General features: G+C 44.0%; 2 protein-coding genes across 5 annotated transcripts in view; one reads left to right on the top strand and one right to left on the bottom strand.

Annotated features, from left to right (window-relative positions):
* The window catches only part of LOC127579066 (tumor necrosis factor receptor superfamily member 5-like), a 26,203-nt gene extending 18,476 nt beyond the window's left edge, over window positions 1-7,727 (bottom strand). For 2 of the 4 annotated variants that reach the window (XM_052031701.1, XM_052031702.1), the window contains exon 1: window positions 6,659-6,800. In XM_052031701.1, coding sequence (XP_051887661.1) covers window positions 6,659-6,721 — 63 coding nt within the window. In that variant the 5' untranslated portion in view covers window positions 6,722-6,800. Of the gene's footprint in view, window positions 1-6,658; window positions 6,801-7,082; window positions 7,311-7,675 lie in introns of those variants that run through there. The other 2 variants (XM_052031704.1, XM_052031703.1) reach the window with 2 other exon arrangements.
* A 3,953-nt stretch (window positions 7,728-11,680) lies between these two features.
* The window catches only part of LOC127579063 (AP-1 complex subunit gamma-1-like), a 100,998-nt gene continuing 92,500 nt past the window's right edge, over window positions 11,681-20,178 (top strand). The window contains exon 1 of the mRNA XM_052031699.1: window positions 11,681-11,781. The gene's annotated coding sequence lies outside the window, so the exon portion shown is untranslated. The remainder of the gene's footprint in view (window positions 11,782-20,178) is intronic.

Here is a 20,178-nt window from a genome sequence, read left to right as displayed (position 1 = left end):
GAATAGTCTTCTTCAGAATCAGAATCAGGTTTATTATCACTGACATATGTCATGAAATTTGTAGTTTTGTGGCAGCAGTAAAGTGTAAGACATAAAGACATAAAAATTACCAAGTTACAAAACTACATAAATAGTGCAAAAGAGGAATAAAGAGGTATTGTTCATGGGTTCATGGACCGTTCAGAAATCTGATGGTGGAGGGGAAGAAGCTGTTTCTGAAACATTGAGTGTGGGTCTTCAGGCTCCTGTACCTCCTCCATGACTGTAGTAATGTGAAGAGGGCATGACCCAGGTGGTGAGAGTCCTTAATGATGGATGCCGCCTTCTTAAGGCACCGCCTTTTGAAGATGTCCTCGATGGCGGGGAGGGTTGTGCTCGTGATGGAGCTGGCTGAGTCTACAACCCTCTGCAGCCTCTTTCGATCCTGCACATTGGAGCCTCCTAGCTTACCCACTTGTCTTCAATTAACCCAATCAAGCATAACTAAGAAAATGGATAAAGAAATGGCAAGTAGGGAGCAGGGATCCTGTTTTGGATTGGTGAGATGTAGGTTGTAGCAAGCCTAGTGGAGCCTCTTTAGTTGAATTGATTTAGACTTAAGAGGAATGATATAAAAGATGGCTGATGGCAGGTATATCTTAGAAAAACATGCTCAAAAACTAGTCAATAAGAAGCAAGGTTTGTGAACAGCTAGTGCACAGCAGACAAAAACACTTTCCCAACACACAGATGAGGAATTGGCATGAAATGGGACTAAGTGTAGACAATTATACAAAGAAAAAAAATCCTGATAATCCTGCTTCTTTCTATATGCTTGACTTTAGGGAGATTTTTTCTTAACCTCTAAACTATTCTTAAAATAGTCAAAGTTCCATATGAAATTATTTGTTTGCAGTCCCACAGAGATTGTGGGTAGGAGTTGGGGATGGGAAAGGAAAAGTCCCTCTGGACAGACTTACAATGCTACTGCACATAGTAAGCGGACAATTTCCCCAGGTTATTTTTAAACGTTCCTGCTGAAAGTACTGTTTGGATATATTACAGTGGACATTATCCAAAAGCTTGCATCAACTAAACTGATCTACGTCTTCCCTTTCCCCTGCAGTTGACAGCATAACAGCAACAAATCACCACACTCTCCTCTGCTGCACTGGTTCTTGCTCCAGTAATAAATTATCTTTTAAAATTCTATATCTTTCTTTCAAACCACACTGTGGCCTTGCCCCTCCCTTTCCATGTAATCACCTCTGGTCCTGCAATTCTGGCCTTTTTACATTCCTGATCTTCATCCCCTCACCAAGGGCATCCAGCAGTATAATCGCCAAGCTCCTGAACTGCCCTCTCACTCCTCTCCTCCTTTAAGACTCCACTTAAAACATATATCTTTGGCCAGGGTTTTGATGACTTGGCCTACTGCTTCAGTTTGTAACTGTGCTGAAACACGGTAGTTAAGTTGTGCACTTGCAACCAAGGACCTGAGTTATTGATTTAGAGAGCTCAGTTTGAATCCCATGATGGCAACTGGGGAATTTAAATTCAACGAATATAAAACTCTGGAATAAAAAGCTGTTTGATTCACTGATTTAAGGAAGGAAATCTCCCATCCTTACTTCACTGATCTATATGCCACTCCAGAGCAAGACTCCTCTGCAGTTGCCTGGCAAGATGCTCAGCTCAGAGGCAGTGGGGAGGAAAATAACTACTGTTTGGCAATCCCATAAATGACCAGCTGTCCTCACGAAGCACACTGGATTGTTTCACTATCTAAGTATCTCAAATAAATCCTTACTGTTGTAATATGGTGTCTGTTCCTCAGTTTATAAAGCCCCAAAGGTAACTTATCAATCTCTTTTTATTTCATTATCATTGTGCTTGGCAAAAAGACTCTGCTTCAAATGCTTTGCAATAACATCTTTTTTTTTAAGAGTCATACCCAGAAAATCTATTAAACCACAGCTTACAGGGTGGGGAAGGGTGTTTTACTTTCAAAAGTCCCCTACAACTGACAAACAGTGTTGAGCTCCCATAAGAATAACAGAGCTGATGCAGACACTGCTTACTTCCTGCACCAGAGGGAATAGGCCAATGCATTTCACACCTTGCATTGACAGCAGTTAATGTTTGATATATGGTATATGGAGATATACTTACAGTCACTTTATACCAGCTTTGATATAATTGCTGTTATTCAGTACCAAGCAGATTTTAAAACTTGTTTGTCGTCACCATGAGAGGGTAAGGATGTACAACAATCAATATTCATGCAGGGTGATCCCCAAAAGAAAGCAATGGGAAAAATTGGAATTGGTTTATTGTCACATGTACCGAGGTACAGTGAAAAACTTAGTTTTGCAAACTATCCACACAGATCATTTCAAAACATAAGTACATTGAGGCAGTACAAGAGAAAAATAATAACAGAATGCAGAATATAGTGTTACAGTTACAGAGAAAGTGCAGTGCAAACAGACAATAATGTGCAAGAGCCATGATAAAGTAGATTGTGAGGTCAAGAGTTCATCTTTAACATACAAGAGATGAACCAGATTACCAGATAACCTCGTTAATGGTAATGATTGAAGTATAAATATTAATCACCACACCAGATGAACTCTTCACGCTATGTTGATGGGTTTGCTGAGTTCTTCTAAATTTACATGTTTAGATTACATTGGGAGAATTTCCTTCTTCTTTGTACATTGGAAGGGATCTTCCACAATCACCTGAGGGTTTTTGTGGTCTTTGTTCAAGATTCCATTTTAAACTATTAAAAATCATATTTCTTCCTATATATACATGTATGAAGTAGTAAGATTAGAAAACATAGAAGATAAGAATAAGCTATCAGCCCTTTGAGTTTGTTCCAGCTTTCAGTTTAATAATGGCTGATCTTTCATCTTAATACCATATTCCCACTCTTTACATATACCTCTTGATGCCTTTTGTGTTGAGACATCTATGTGCTATGTAAATATATTCAGCAACTTGGCCTCCACCACCTTGTGGTAGAGAATACCAGAGGTTCACTTAGAACATAGAACATTACAGCACAGTACAGGCCCTTCAGCCCACGATGTTGTGCCGACATTTTATCCTACTCTAAGATCTATCTAACCCTTCCCTCCAACATTGCCCTCCATTTCTCTATCATTCATGTGGCTATCTAAGGGTCTCTTAAACGTCCCTAATGTATCTGCTCCCACAACCTCTGTCGGCAGTGCGTTCCACCCACCCACCACTCTCTGTGTGAAAAACTTACCTCTGACATCCCCCTTATACCTTCCTGCAATCACCTTAAAATTATGTCCCCTCGTGTTAGCCATTGTCGCCTTGAGAAAAAATCTTGTGAAGAAATTTCTCTTAGTCTCAGTCCTAAGACTCTTTACCTGTAACGTGAGATTGGACGCCTTATTCTAGAAACCCCAGCCAGGGGAAACATCCTCCCTGCATCCAGTCTGTCTACCTCTGTCAGACTTTTGTATGTTTCAATGAGATCACCTTTCATTGTTCTACATTGTAATGAATACAGGCTTGCTCGACCCAATCACACCACACACAGCAGTCCTAACATCCCAGGAATCAGTCTGGAGAACCTTCTCCGCCATCCCTCCACAGCAAGTATATCCTTTCTTAGGTAAGGAGACCAAAACCGCACATGATGATCCAGGTGCAATCTGACCAAGGCCCCCAAGTAATTAATCTGTGTTCTACATATTACATTAAAATCAAGACTGACCATTTTGTTTAATGTATCTATACCTTATTAAAAACCCTACACTTGGTCAAAATTGAGGAATTTGACTGACAGATGTGGATTAAGTTCCCAGTGATGCCTGCAGAAGTATCTTTGTCCAGCAAGTATGTCAATGAGAAACTTGGAACTTTCAGCTGGATTTTTGAACTTCTCATGGAGATATTGTTTTTGAAGATATAGGAAAATGAACCCAACATATTATAGAAGTTGAACCAAGAGATATAGATTCAGACCAGAATAAAATCCCACAAAAGTAAAGACCATAGAATTACTTGAAGGACAATCGTTGGTATTGGTATTGGTTTATTATTGTCACTTGTACCGAGGTACGGTGAAAAACTTGTCTTACAAACCGATCGTACAGGTCAATTCATTACACAGTGCAGTTACATTAAGTTAGTACAGAGTGCATTGATGCAGAGTGCAGGTAAAAAAAACAATAACAGTAGAGTAAATTCAGGAAGATTACAATCTCTCCATATGGATGAATAAAGATGAGTCAAATGGCTTTCTACATCCAAGCATATTAAATTCCTCTCCGACGCTGGCCAAGCATCAGCTGATCACAGAGTCACAGAGAGATACAGCAGGGAAACAGGCTCACCAGCCCATCGAGTCCACGCCAACCATAAACCACCCAATTTTATACTAATCCTACACTGATGTATTTTATTGTCCCCCATCCCCATCAATTCTTCCCCACATTCTACCATTTACCTACACACTGGCACTTACAGTGACTGATTAATCTACCAGCACCTCACATGTTTGGGATGTGGGAGCACCTGGAGGAAACCCACACAGCCACGGGGTTCCAACTCCACACACTCAGCCCTGGAGGTCAAGATTGAATCCCGCTCACTGGAACTGTAAAGAGCAGCTCTGCTAACTGCCAAGAACATCTAAAGGCAACATACTTGTCTCCGCACAATATGCTGGCATTCCACATTTAACTGGATTTAACACCCTTAGTGTTCTGTTACTTGTCCACTGATATAGAAAGAGGCAATTCTCTGGGGAAAATAACCTCACAAACTCCCTTGCTCGTAATTTGTGTGATCCACATTTTAGAGGTACTTTACATGAATATTTTCATTTCCTTGTAACTTGTGCTCACTAATGCAAAGCACAGGAGTTCCAGAAACCCCTTTGTTCCCAATATTACTTGACACACGGCTTGGTGCATCAGAGCCTTATTATAAACCATGTCAGTTTATTCTTGTGACTAGGCCACACTTAGATAGGTGCATGGATAGGAAAGGTTTCGGGGGATATGGGCCAAATGCAGGCACATGGGACTGGCTCCCATAGGCAATTTTGGTCGGCATGGACAAGTTGGGCTGAAGGGCCTGTTTCCGTGGTGTTGCACTCTATGACTCTAATGTTATCTGAACTTACTGTTCCACTCAGTTCCAGAGTAACCATGTAACATAGACTAGGTCATCAGATGAAACCCTCAACAGGCTGTTTCAATATTGCTGTTGGTTCAATTCAAGTTAGTCAATGCAAATGGCAATTCTGCAAAGATTGCATTTGCAGGGCTATGGGGAGGGGCACTGATTAGATAACGCTTTCAGAAGAGCGAGCACTTGCATAATGCGCCAAATGTTTCAGTATTGTGCGGTTCTGTCTCTCTAGATATTGCACACTACTCTGCAAAACAAAGGAAAGGTCTAATCCCCACATGTGGAGGTATTGTGATCACGAAGAAGATGAAAACAAACTCATCCCTATCAAATTCAGGCCCTGGCTGTAATAAACTAAACCGTGCTTTCAATCCTAACCTGGTTTCGATAACACAAACCGCTTGGAGTGGGCAGTGGTGCCTGAGATGTGGGCAGCGCTCTGAGTTATCTCCACACTGAAGCCCAAACTGTGCTAACAAACAATCTGCTGGAGGAAGTCTGCGTCTGTGTGGGGAAAGGAATTGTCGAGACCCTGCATCGAGGACTGACTGCGCTTCCTAGCTTGGGACATCACTGCTAAACAATATATTATTTATAGCAGCAAATTACTTCAACTGTTCTCTCACTCAACTTCATCTTAACATATGCTGCCTTTGTCTGCACCCTGGCAGTTAAACACGTTGAACGCAAAGCCCGGTTCCTTGTATAACACCACTCGCAGAGTTTCACGGTCTCCGCCGAGCCAAATCTGCGAGCACCGGGATACAAGCGACTGCCTCTTGGGGTGAAAAGGCAAGAGGTGTGAAGTTGCGAGGTATCGGTGACGGAGCAGCCGAACCGCCCCGTGGCCGCAGCAGTGGTCCGGGTGCCCTTGCACCTCGCCCTCTCCCCGCCCTGCGACCCACACAGAGTGACCCAGCCCATTGGGACCACTCTGACCTCGCCAGACACACGGGGTCAGTGACCCTTTCCGGCCCCCGCTGTATATTTCAAACTTGTACATTGCAACGTTGACCGGGTCCGCTGTCCGAAACACTAACAGCACAGGACCAAGCAGCATCTGCGGTCTCTCGTGTGCTAACAGGAATGGAAACACTGGAAGAACTCACCCGGTGAGGCTGCATCTGTGGAAAGAGACACCAGACAACGTTGCGGCTCAGAACCGAGCAAGGGTCCTGACCCGAAATGTCGACTGGTTTCTCTCTCCGCGGATGCCGATTGATTGGCTGAATTCTTCCAGTGTTTTGATTTTCAGCCTTATTTGTTTTCCGAAACAGTAAGTTCAAAACCCGGTGACAAAGCTCCCGCGGTTTCATCAGCCTTGCAGGAGACGCAGGGTTCGAAACATGATCCAGTGTGACTATGTGGTGAATCAAACGCCCCCTGTGTCTCTGAATACAAAAGACCACATTACCGCACAATCCTTGCACTTTCATTGATAAACCGCCTCTGCAAAAAGGCCACCCCGCGGCTTCAACTCAACAACGAACATACAAACCTCCATTGTACTCCCTCCTTTTTTAGCGTTCTGACGTCGGAAGTTTGGCTTTGCCTCTCCCATGCCTAGCCTAAGATGCAAAGGTTGGTTGGACAAACCCCTGAGCCCTTCAAATAAGTTCAGACAGTTCAGCCCAAATGAACTTGTGCCCTCGCCAACTTCCCCTGTACTGGATGCACAGTTTCCCGTTCTCAGCCCAGGTGATCAGAAGCAAATCCTTCCTGGATTGGCTTGGGTCACAATGTACAGGATATTCAGAAACACTGTTATTAAAATTAGCGTTTTAGTACTTCTATTAATTGGACCAATATGTGGCAATAAAATGATTTTTCTCTTAAAGTAATCTTTTGAAATGAAACAGAACAATGCTACGTTATTTAACCTTCTAACTGGACTCGAAACAAACTTTCATCAACGTGCTTACCTGGAACAGAAGTAAAATGCAACAAAATAGGATGCGTGGACCCACCATTTCAGCCAAATCTCTCACCCGTTAACAAATTTTGTCTTGAAGGAATCCTTATTTTTCGCTCAAAAGAATATACTCCCGTCTAACGCGACAGCTGCAATTGGTGGCCCGCGCTCGGACACAATATTTATAAGACAGCGGTTCCTCTGTCTCCTCCTCTGCCGGGGTATTTTCACGGGGGCTTTCCAAACCACAGCTTCCACTCATCTCACACCATTCATTTTCAGATTTTTTTGAGTGGTGTTAATCCCACCATGTCACGTCACTTTTTAGAAAGGAATGGGTCAACTCAATTTATAGAAAGTCGTTCCTTATTGGCAGGTGGCTTTAAACGCAGGAAAATGAACCCCAGCCTCACGCCGGGGGACAATCCTTTTGCAAGATTTAGACCTGTAACTTGATACTATTTCGACTTTTTTTAACATTTCATTGGGGATGTGTTTTGTTTTGTGATGCAGGGAAGCCAGATGTCGAATGAACAAAGACAAGGTTTCGGGCATCGCCATACTCAAGGTTTCCTACCCTGCAGAAAGTGGGTGGTTCCTTACCGTTAAAGATGTTCTCTAGTTCAGCAGGGAAGGGCCGGCGTTTACCAGATAACCTAGGATAATAGGTTATCCCTTGCTCACCCCCAACTATTCACAAACTTGCAAGGTTAAAGATAACTTTTACCCTTCATCTTCACCTATCACCAGACAAGTTTAGTTGTCCTCGTAAGACCTCAGTAAGACCTCGTTACATCATAACCAAAGTACTCCGCCTAAGGTTTTATAAGTGCCTGTGCAAGTATACTCTCCCAAAACTAGTAATTTCAGAAACAAGAAATTCTGTGCAATCGCTATTGCACCTTTGCTCATTCACCATTTATTAAAATAAGGAACAACGCCCCATACATCACGATCTCTCTGACAATCCTCAGGTACGTACTTTCTGCTACTCAACATCAAGAGAAATGTGTCGTTACATAACATGATTTATATAATTCTTACAGTTAAATAGTTCAACATTCCCGTAAACGCAAAAATATAGTTTTGCCCTGGTATTAAAAGCTCTATGTCAGATGTAAAAAAATGTCTCTTAGACGTGGGTAAATGTCCCCCAAGAAAATAAAGATCATTTGGAGAGAAATACAGTTAACTTTTCAGATTAATTCGGCTTCTCTCTCCAGGGGTGTTACATGGCTTGCCAAATATCCCCAGATTTCCAGATTTTGGTTCAGATTTACAGCATCTGCAGTTTTCTTTTTGCTTTTGATTTTATGCTCCAACCCACCACAGATAATCAACAAACCCAGTTTATATCATTATACATTTAAAGTGTAAGGGCTTGCAAAGGATAAAAAACACTTCTGTCAATATTTTCCCCATAAAATGTCTGACTGAGCTTTCAGGTCTCCCCATTTCAACATCCTCACAAGCTCAGTCTGCTTGTAATCTTGCACCCCAGCTATAAATCACCAAGACAGAAAAGTTACATTCCAGATTGTTTCTCCTAGCTAACACAGTCCCAGTTCAAACATCCATGCACAATACCAGCCTTTAACATTTTCAGAACATGAACACCATTAGGTCGGGACTGATCCGGGGTCTCAGCCCAAACATTGACCATCCTCTGGTTCTACAGATGCTACCTGGCCTGCTGAGTTCTCCAGCAGTTTGCTTCCTGCACTTGTTGCCCTTCCCTAGGTCCCATGAGAAGGCTTTGGTGGGTCTTCTTGCACAGCTACTGCTCATGTGGTGAATCTGCAAGAGACAGCACCTTAGATTTTGACAGAACTTTCTTCTGAGGCAGTCCTTTGGGATCAATGATGACTTTCTGTTTTTTTTGGGGGGGGGGGATCTGAGGTGGCTATTGAGACCAATGTGGGAACTGCAGACTCTTCTGCAGTTGGGGTGGGAGATGGCTGATGGGGAGGCTTGGTTGGTAGTTTGTGAGGTGGTCCGTTCCTTCCACATGTTTGTAGGGCCTCTGTGTGCTCCCAATGCGGGGTCTTGAGGTTCTCAATACCATCTTCTCTGTTTTGTGTCATTCATGAGCCAGAGATTCCCAAGAAGCAATGGGAATGTTGTGTTTCTTCAAGGAAGCTTTGAGCACAACCTTGAATCTTTTCCTCTGTGCACTTGGTAATCCCTTCCCACAACAGAGCTTGGAATAGAATGTCTGTTTTGGGAATGTCTGTTTTGCAAACGATGCTCAACATGTTTAATAGAGTGTTAATAAAGCCTCAGTACTGGGGATGTTGGCCTGGGAGAGGACACTGATAATGGTCTGCTTGTCCTTCCGGTGAATTTGGAGGATTTAGCGGAGTCAGCATTTGTGTATTTTGTGCCTGCTGTAGGTAGTCCAGGTCAAGAAACATATGGATGGACAGGGATAATTGCTGCCTGGTAGACTATTGGTGGGCCAAATCTGAATCATAATTACATCCAATGCCAAACAGTTTACAGAAACAATTCTTAACACGTAAGATTAGACTTAAATTGATTTTAAAAAATCACTTTATACATTTTTGCAACTCAAACTCATGTCTGCTCCATTAATTATTGTTGGCTAACTGACATTAACTTTAATTCATATGGAAGTTCCAAAAGCATTTTGATTTCATGATTTACCCCAACCACAATATTTCATCACCTGCTTCATAATATGAATGCATTCTATTGATATATTTTAATCAAGCACTTTAAAAAGACCACATCCTTTGATTTACCGTCAGGACTTCCCATGTATTATACCAAGACATTTTAAATTGGTATTATACTCCTGAATATTACTAGAGCCCAATGCATTATATAGATCTATCATTCACAAACCTTGCTTCATCTTGTCATGATTTTCATAACACTATTATGACTCCTAACATTTACTAGGCAAGCTTGAGAAGTTCCATGGCCTCCTCCTGCCCTATCTCTTATTGTACATCGACTAATGTACAATCCTCATTTATTCTCATTTGAGATCCATTTTATTATCACAACGAATGAAGATTAAGTATAAAGTACAGTTGAATAGACAGTTTTTTTATTGAAAAATCAAAAATAAAACTGCAGGTGCTGAAAATCTGAAATAAATACAGAAAATGTTGGAAGCACACAGCAGGTCAGGAGGCAGCTGTGGAAAGAAATGCTGAGTTTACAGGTCAGAGACCTTTGTCAAAACTGTGAAAGAGAAATGAAAATGTAATTTTAAATTGTAGAGAAGGGGGCGGGAGGGATGGATTTAAGATGGGATGAAAAGAGTCAATCCTTTTTTATTGACTGATTTTTAGCATGAATCTATCAACAAGTTTTCCAAACATTAAAAATTTGTGCTGTTTAGCTAATTATATTGGTATTGGCATTGGTTTATTATTGCCACTTGTACTGAGGTACAGTGAAAAACTTGTCTTGCAGACTGATCGTACAGGTCAATTCATTACACAGTGCAGTTACATTGGGTTAGTATGGAGCGCATTGATGTAGACATCATTGTCATCGTCATGGCTATCCCTCGAGGTCGAGGATGATGGTCTTCATTCCGTTGATTTATTTATGGGCTCTCAAGTGGCTTCTGAGTCCAATCTTGGCTCATACAGAGTGAAGACGCCTGTGCGCGTATTTGTTTAACGTGTACTTGATGTTGCACTACAAAAAGCACACAATACTTTACAAATCAACCAACTGATTCCAATGGCATGGAAACCATGACAATTGGAGCTGATAGATTTGCTATCATCCGCCTTCACAGCCGTTGAGTTTGAAGTAACTTCGTCCGCCTGTTCCACCGTTGAGGTCTTGGTTGGATTGTTCTTTGTCAGGGACCTCACCATCGACCTTACCGCCATGGGTGACCCTACCAGGAGCATAGCTCCAGACGGCACCGCTCTCGGGATCTCAGGACCACACAAGCTTCTTCACCACGACAAGGTGACAATCTACGGAGAAGATTGATGTAGTACAGGTAAATACAATAACAGTACAGAGTAAAGTGTCACAGCTACAGAGAAAGTGCAGTGCAATAAGGTGCAAGGTCACAACAGGGTAGATCGTGAGGTCATAGTCCATCTCATCACATAAGGGAACCGTTCAATAGTCTTATCACAGTGGGTTCGTAGTGCGATTATATTCTATTTTTGGGTGATTAGAAAGTTACATTTGGCAATGTTGCAGCCTAGGAATAAAACTTGATTTACAGATCAATGCCATTCTATTACAAACTGCAAAAATGGGAAATATTTTCTCACAATTCCGGAAAGTCTCTTTGTTGTCCTCAGTTGCGGCTACTCGCTGTGGGTGTATAATCCGGGAAGTTCCAGGGGAACTTGGTTTGGGATCGGGCAGCTCCAGAAATCCCCGGGGTTCTCTGACGGCCAGTCAGGCAGCGACTGCTTCTGCCAGCCGGAGGGCTGAGCAAACTTCAACTTCCAGGATGCACGGCGTCCAGCCGCCCCGCAGAGCGCCTGCGCCCGCGGTGCTGCTGGTAGTTGAAGTCCATCACCTCCGGCGCAACCGGGGAAGGGGGTTGGCCGGGGGGTGTGAACTACAACTCCCAGAATGCCAAGAGGCCGGCAGCGCAGGCGCGTTCAGGCCTCTTCGGACTTGAAGCGGCCGCCATCTTTCAGCTGGAGGGGGAAGAGCGGGGAGGAGGCTGTCGTCGGTTTTCCTGGCGGGTGATGGTGAGTGTCCCGGGGGAGGGGTTGACAGTTGCCGGCGTCGTCGCCCGACGGTCTTTGGACGCCTCAGGAGGCGGCGGTGCGCGGATGGAGAGCGGAGACCATTCTCCTCAGTGACAGGTGCACGGGCAGCGGGTCGGCCCGGGCGGGCCTCACACCTGGGCTCCCACACACGCACACACCCCCCCCCCACCCGCTCCGCACACACACCCCCCCCCCGCCCCGCACACACACACACACACCCCCCCCGCACACACACACACCCCCCCCGCACACACACACACCCCCCCCCGCTCCGCACACACCCCCCCCACCCGCTCCGCACACACACCCCCCCCACCCGCTCCGCACACACACCCCCCCCACCCGCTCCGCACACACACCCCCCCACCCGCTCCGCACACACACACACCCCCCGCCCCGCACACACACACACCCCCCCGCCCCGCACACACACACACCCCCCGCCCCGCACACACACACACCCCCCCCGCCCCGCACACACACACACCCCCCCCGCCCCGCACACACACACACCCCCCCCCGCCCCGCACACACACACACCCCCCGCCCCGCACACACACACCCCCCCCGCCCCGCACACACACACACCCCCCCCGCCCCGCACACACACACACCCCCCCCCCCCCGCACACACACACACCCCCCGCCCCGCACACACACACACCCCCCCCGCCCCGCACACACACACACACACACACCCCGCACACACACACCCCCCGCCCCGCACACACACACCCCCCCCACCCCGCACACACACACCCCCAGCCCCGCTCCCCGCACACACACACCCCCCCCCCGCCCCGCTCCCACACACCCCCCCCCGCCCCGCACACACACACACACACACCCCCGCCCCGCACACACGCACCCCCCACCCCCTGCTGCGGGCGGGCGGGCCTCGCACCTGGGCTCCCACCTACCCGCATCCCCACACACACACCCCAACCCCCCTGGCCCCTGCTGCGGGCCTTGCACTTGTGCTCCCGCCCGCACACCCCCCCCACTTCCCGCCCGCATATACTCCTCCCCCCCGGCCCCCGCACCTGGGATCCCTCCCCCCTGCACCCCCCTCCCCACCCTCTGCTGCGGCTGATGTCTGCAGCTCACGGCGAAGAACGCCGCTCTAAAGACACTACGGTCCTCCGCCCAGCCACGGGTCACGCCAGGCTGCAGCGGGGAGGGGGATAAGATTGGCTGGGAATGCCGGGTGCATTGCAAACGTTAGTGTGGTTTTTCGCCGTGTTTCTTGCAGCCCTGGATCCGCGGATTCCAGATGCATCTCAGTTGTCTTCCTCCATGTCCCATCGGAGGAAAACAAACAAAAACACTTTTTGCCTTTGCTTGTCTGATTCAACAGTGAGGTGGTGTTGCAGCACAGGGGTGTTTGGCATTGAGTGTTTGGTGCACGCAATTACACCAGTGTGAAATCAGCGTGGTTTATCTAGCTATAATCTGACATCCATTTAAACACAAAAAAACCCAAAAGCAAAAAAAATTGCAGGTGCTGGAAATCTGAAATAAAAAATAGAAAATGCTGGAGGTGCTCAGTAGGCCAGCCAGCATCTGTGTAGAGCAAAATGGTTAACAGTTTCAGGTCACAGACCTTTTCATCTGAAATGTTTGATGTAGTAACAAAGTGTGTGGCACTGAGGAAAATTGTTTCCAATCTTGAACCCACCAAGTATCTAGTGTTCTGTGTAGTGAAGTATGGTTTCGTTTCTGAAAAGAATTTGAAAATGGGATGTGATGTGTAGGTTGATACTGTCCTATATTTGCAAAATTAGGTTTCAGGGTATTTCTTGGTATCACGTCCTTTCTAATATAATACATCATTTTGATTCTCTAAAGAATGTTAGGAATTTTTGTTATTTGAAACAAAAACAAATGCTGGAAACATTTAGCAGTTCAGGCAGCATCAGTGGATAGAGAAACAGAGTTAAAGTTTAAGGTGGAAGACTCAATTTTGATGAAAGGTCTTTGACCTGAAATGTTAACTCTATTTCCACTTGTTGTACCTGAACTGCTATCTCCATTTTTTGTTTCAGATTTCAAGCATCTATGTGTTTTGATTTTTTCTTTGTTTACTGTTTTGCTATTTGTTGTTTATTTATTTAACATGAAATTTAAATGCTTCTAGAAAGTCTGGCTTTGAATTTCCCAAACCTTAGAAGGGCCCAAGAGAAGGCCCATGGGAAACTGTCCTGTATATTAGCACAGAGGACCCAATGTAGAAATGCATTTGTAGTATCACTTCAGTTCTTGGGTATAGGCCACCAAGCTATATATATGTATTATGATATTACTTTGTGTTGCATGATAGTATGGGAAGCATGTGATACTCTATCTAGAATGTAAGAAACATAAGAAAATAGCAACAGGAGAAACACAGAGGAGCTGGAGGAACTCAGTGGGTAAGGCAGCATCTATGGAGGGAAATGGACAGTTGATGTTTCAGATCAAGACCCTTCATCCGGACGGAGATAAAACAGCCAGTATAAAGAGGTGAGGGGAAGGGGTGGAGCAAGAGCTGGCAAGCAATAGGTGGTTCCAGGTGAGGGATGATAGGCAGATGGAGGAGGGAAGAGTGGAAATAGTGACAGGCTGGGAGGTGATAGGTGGAGGCAACAAAGCTACGGATGATGGAATCGGATGAGGAAGGAAGGTGGAGCATGGAACCAAATAAGGGAAGTGCAGATGGGAACAGTGAGGGGAGGGGACCCATTGGAATGGTCTCTCTCCCAATAGTTGCAGTCACCTGTGGGGATATCTTTCACAGCAATTATGTGATTGTTATTCCTCAATGACACAATTCACACGAGGTCAGTTTTCACATTAATGTTTGGCACCCACAATATTGTCTCTCCACCACTACTCTGCTACCACAACTGTTATGTGATCTGCCCATTTTTATTTCCTTATGACACGAAGGAGACAATTTGGCCCATTCAGTGTATTGCCAGCTCTCAGAACAATCCCATCAACTTCATTCCCCCACTTACATCCTTGGAACAGGAGAGGCCACTTTGCCCCTCAAACTTGCTGCACTATTCAATATGATCGTGGCTGATCTGGTCCAGGCCTCGTCCTTTCTATGCCAGTTCTCCATATCCCATAATTTTCTACTTCCTCTTTAAATATCTCCAATGATCCAGCCTCCACAACCCTCTGCAGTAGAGAATTCCAGAGATTCAGCGCCCTCTGAGAAGAAATTGTTACTCACCTTGCTTTTAAATGATCACCCTTAATCTTGTAACTATGCCCCCTCGTTCAAGATTATTCCACTAGTGGAAACATCTTGGGTCTAAGTACATAGCTCCCTGAAAGTGGCAACACAAGTAGATAGGGTGGTAAAGGTGGTATTTGGCTTGCTTGCCTTCATTAGCCAGGGCATTGAGTATAAGAGTCTGGAAGTCATTTTGCAGCTATATAAAGCTTTGGTCAGGCCACATTTGGAGTGTTGTATGTAGTTCTGGTCACCATATTACAGGAAGGACGTGGAGACTTTGGATAGCGGGCAGAAGAGGTTCACCAGGATGCTGCCTGGATTAGAAATTATTAATATAAAAAGAGATTGGATGAACTTGGATTATTTTCTCTGGAGTATCAAGGCTGAGGGGAGACTTGACAGATGTGTTTAAAAATTACAAGAGGCATAGATAGTCTTTTTCCCAATGTAGAAATGTCAAATACAAGAGGGCATAACTTTAAGGTGATGAGAGGGTGGAAGTTTAAAGGAGATGTATGGGGCAAGTTTTCTTTTAAAGAATGTGGTAGGTGCCTGGAGCATGCTGCCAGGGGTGGTGGTAGAAGCAGATATAATAATGGCATTTAGACAGACACATGAACATGCAGGGAATGGAGGGATATGGATTTAGTTTAATTTAGGCATCCTGTTGACACAGACATTGTGGGCTGAAGGGCCTGTTCCTGTGCGGTACTGTTCTGTTCAATCTGCCCTGTCATGCTCCCCAAGGATCTTGTGTGTTTCAATATAATATTCAAATACTAGAAGCCATTGCTTTAAAGTGAGGGAGGGGGGAGTTTAAAGGACAGTAGTAGGTGCCTGGAAGGGAAAGTGGATACAATAGCAATATCTAAGAGGCATGTAGACAGACACACGAGCAGGCAGGTAATGGAAGGATATAGCCCATGTGCAGGCAGATGTGAAGTTTAAATTGGTATCATGGTTAGCACAGACATTGTTGGCTGAAGACCCTGTTCCTGAGCTGTACAGATCTGATTGTTCATCACCCCACACTCCTCCACACACCCCTACCCCTTTCCTTTAAGGCAATATATGCCTGTTTGCCCAACCTTTGTTGTCATCTATGCTAACGTCCTTCTGGTTCAGTGCCACTGTCTGATTGCACTCCTGTGAAGGACTTGCGATGTCTCATTACAATAGCAGTATAAATAAATTATTTCAGATTAATCAGTATACTTGGATCTTGTTAACTAAGAAGGGTCAGAATTAGGATAATGGGTAGGCTGATGAGATGCTAGAAATAAACCTGAAGGTACAACAAGCAATTCGGAAGCCAGATGCATGTTGGCCTTTATTGCAGAGGTGAGAACACAAAAGTAAACACATCTTGCTGAGAACATACTTCTGTTTAATGTTTGTACATTCTAAACACATTTCATTATTTTCTGTTTAGAGTATATACATGATTCTGCTAATGTTGTGAAATAATTACTGAATTCTTTTCTCCAGTATGAGGTCAAAGTCAGGGCTTAGCCATTCAGGACTAAGATGAGAAGAAATTTCACTTAAAAGGGAGTTTGTTCTCTACCCAGGAGGGCTCTGGGGTGCCATTGCTGAGTATATTCCAAAATCAACAGATCTTTGAATAATAAGGGAATCAAGGGTTTAGTGCAGGAAAGTGGTGGTAAGCAATGAACTTATTAAATGGAAGGGCAGATACAAAGGGGTCAGATGGCCTGTACCTTCTAATATGTTTGTTTCTTCGTACTTTTGTTATTGGGCTTGGGGAAACAAATTCAACGATTATGATATATCAGAATTTACTGGCAGGACTTGCAGGAAAGATGACTGGGAATTTTTATTATAATTAAAAACTGCTGTTAGGATAGATTAACTGGAATTCCACTGAACTGTACAACCAAAGTAGTTCTTGTGGAACTCCCCAGTTCAGCGGACTTTAACTTCCTGAATTAATTTACTTATGAAGTAAGAAATGAAAATTCATCATTTGTCAGTGCTTTACAGTGGATTTTTCATGTCTGGTTCTGTTTTTCTTTTCTGCTGAAGCCTCCTGCTGCTCTCTGGATATAGATGTGTCAGATGTAGCTGTGTCAGTGCCAATAGTCTTCCAGTTATTTCCCATGGAGCAATTCTTCATACAAACTTGATGGAACTCCTTACTCTTGTACATGTAGCCAATGGATGCCATTTTCTGAAGAAGGCAATAAGACATGCCTTGTCTTTGATTATCAGAGGCTGAGCATTCAATGTTGTCTTTGTCTGATGTCCTTCCATCTCCATTTTTGATAAGTAAAATAGGAAAGTAATCAGATTTGATGGCCCTAACTAAGTAAGGGCTTCTTAAACAAATTGTAGCACCCCTATTTCCATCAAACAAGCACAAGGTCAAAACTTAATGGTAGAGGTTCACTGGAAGATACAAACTTACTTTTTCTGGAATCACTAGGAATTTAGCATCACCTTGCAACCCTAAGCCATTCTGACCATGTACAGTATAGTACCATCACACAGGTAGGCCAGAGCCAGTCCCTTCCCAAACAAACTGAAATAAGGCATTCAGAAACTTTCCAAAGTGTTCATAAATTAAAAGAATAAAATACAACTGGTTAACATTTAACAAATCAATTAATGTAAATTTTAATACATTTATTCCTCTTCATTGAAATTCATGAACTTGCTGGTCCTGTGCAAGGTCTAACCTGGCATGAGTCCAGTATGCTGGTTCCCCATTGTCACTGCTAAGGATTGCAGCAAGTTTGCAGTCCTCCAATGTATTCTCATGAGTCCCATCAGAGCACAGCTGGCAAAACTCAGTGATGAGTGATCAGCAATTGAGGACTTCTCCATTCATATGGGAATCCTGAGCTTGTAATAGATCAGGAATAGAATAAGAAGCTTGTGGCCTGTAATGTCTGTTCTTGTATTAAGTAATCCACTGTGGAATCAATCCCTACTAAAGGTAGCGAGTACTTTGTTTTAATCAATTTTTTTGGAGGAAAGGGAGTTAATTTTAAATGCCTCTGCCACTACCATGGTGTAATATAGGGTTAAAGCCTGACTGAAGTTTGATTCCTTATGCCCAATTTTTATTTTTGAGTGACTCGAACATCTTATCAGTAGGCTATTTGGCTTGACAAATTACTGCTGGGAATACATAGTTTCCAGGAGGAATTGCTGAATCACCAATATGAATGAGAACATTTCCTGATTATTCCCACTTCACTGAATTGATAGGGAGAATAGCAATCATTGAAATTATTGGTAAGATGGACAGAGCAATGGCAGGTGGAATTTAACCCTGATAAGTATATGATGATGCACTTTGGGAGGACTGATAAGGCTAGGTGAATGATATGCAGTGACTGGTGAGGCCCTAGGGTGTTCTGAAGAACAGAAGGACCTCTGTACAAGTCCAAGGATTCCTAAAGGTAACAGCACAGGTAGCTAAGTTGAAGTACAGGATATTTGCCTTCATTGGTTAGGACATAGAAAACAAGACCAGGGAGGTGATGATAAAAATTTATGAAACATTGCTGGAGTATCATGTGCAGTTTTAGTTGCCACACTGCATAGGAAGGATGTGCTTGCACTGGAGAGAGTGTAGAGGAGATTCACAAGGTGTTGTTTAGGATGGAGTGTTTCAGTTACACTGGAGATGATTGTGGGGGTGGGGGGGGGTTGGAACTTGAGATGGGTATACAAAATTAGGAAGTATAAATAGAGTAGGTAATAGGAAACCTTTCCGAAAGCAGTGTCTAAAACTGGAGGGCATGGGTTTGTAATAAGGTGTTTACAGGGGATCTGAGGATGAATTTGTTTTTCACCCAGATGGTGCTTGGAGTCTGCAACCTCTATTTGGAGGCAAATACTTTTGCAACATTTAAGTATCTAGGTGAGCACTTGATGAACACTTGAATCACCAAGGCATGGAAGGAATGGCAGATGGAATTTAACTCTGACAACTGAGGTGTTACATCTTGGTCAGTTGAACCAGGGCAGAACTTGCACAGTAAATGTAGGGGCCTGGAGAATCTTGTAGTACCATGAGACTTGGGGGATGGTAACAGGTACATAGTTCCCTGAAATCAGGATGGTGAAGGAGGTGTTTGCACTTTTGTCTTCAGTCAGGGTATTGAATACACGAGTTGGGACATCACGTTATGACTACAAGTTGTTGGTGAGCCCACACTTGGAGATTTGTGTGTAGTTCTGGATGACCAGCTATAGGAAGAATATCACTAAGCTAAAAGGTTGCAGAAAAGATTCACCGGGATGTTACTGGGACTAGAATGCTTGAGTAATAAGGAGAGGCTGGATAAGCTGGGACTACTTTCCCTGGAGCGTAGGAGGTTGAGGGGTGACCTTATAAAGGTATATAAAATCACGAGGGGCATAGAGAAGGTGGATAGTCTTTTTCCCAGGATGGGGGAAATCTAAAACTAGACGGCATAGATTTAAAGTGAGAGAAGAGATTTAAAAGGGACCTGAGGGGTAACTTTTTCATGCAGAAGTTGGATGGTATATGGAACTGCCAGAGGAAGCTGTAAAGGTGGGTACAATTACAATGTTCAATCGATATTTGGATAGGTACATGGATTGAAAAAGTCTAGAGGGATATGAGCCAAACAAAGGCAAATAGGGCTAGCTCAGATAGACATCTTGGTCTGCATTGCAGAGTTGGGCCAAAGGGTGTGTTTCTGTACTCTGGCTACAGACCAAATCCTGGTAAATGGGTTTATTATAAATGGATACTTGATGGATGTGGTAGATCAAAGAGCCTGTTTTCATGCATTGACTATATTGCTTTGACTCATTAACTACACAATTGACCAAGCTGGTTGAATGCTGAAGGACATAACTGCCAGTGTTTGAGCAAGGCACTGAGCATACTAAATGAAGGATAAATCAACAACCTCGTGATGCTATGATAGTTGTATATCTCTGACTATATGGAGAAATAATAGTCCTTCCATCAATGATATTCCTTCCACCATAAAATTAAAGTGCAGGTGTTCACTGCACCATGTTTAATTTTTACAAGTCTTTAAATTAAGCAGCCCATGTCTGCATGTAGAATTCAAACATAGATTGAATTCTACGTGCCATTGCCAACAAAAGTATCCAACCACCTGCCCTTTGCTCAATGGCAT

Source organism: Pristis pectinata, chromosome 16 (assembly GCF_009764475.1).
Source record: "Pristis pectinata isolate sPriPec2 chromosome 16, sPriPec2.1.pri, whole genome shotgun sequence".
Lineage (NCBI taxonomy): Eukaryota > Metazoa > Chordata > Chondrichthyes > Rhinopristiformes > Pristidae > Pristis > Pristis pectinata.
Note: the sequence above shows the minus strand (reverse complement) of the source record. Positions and strands in the feature narration are given on the sequence as shown.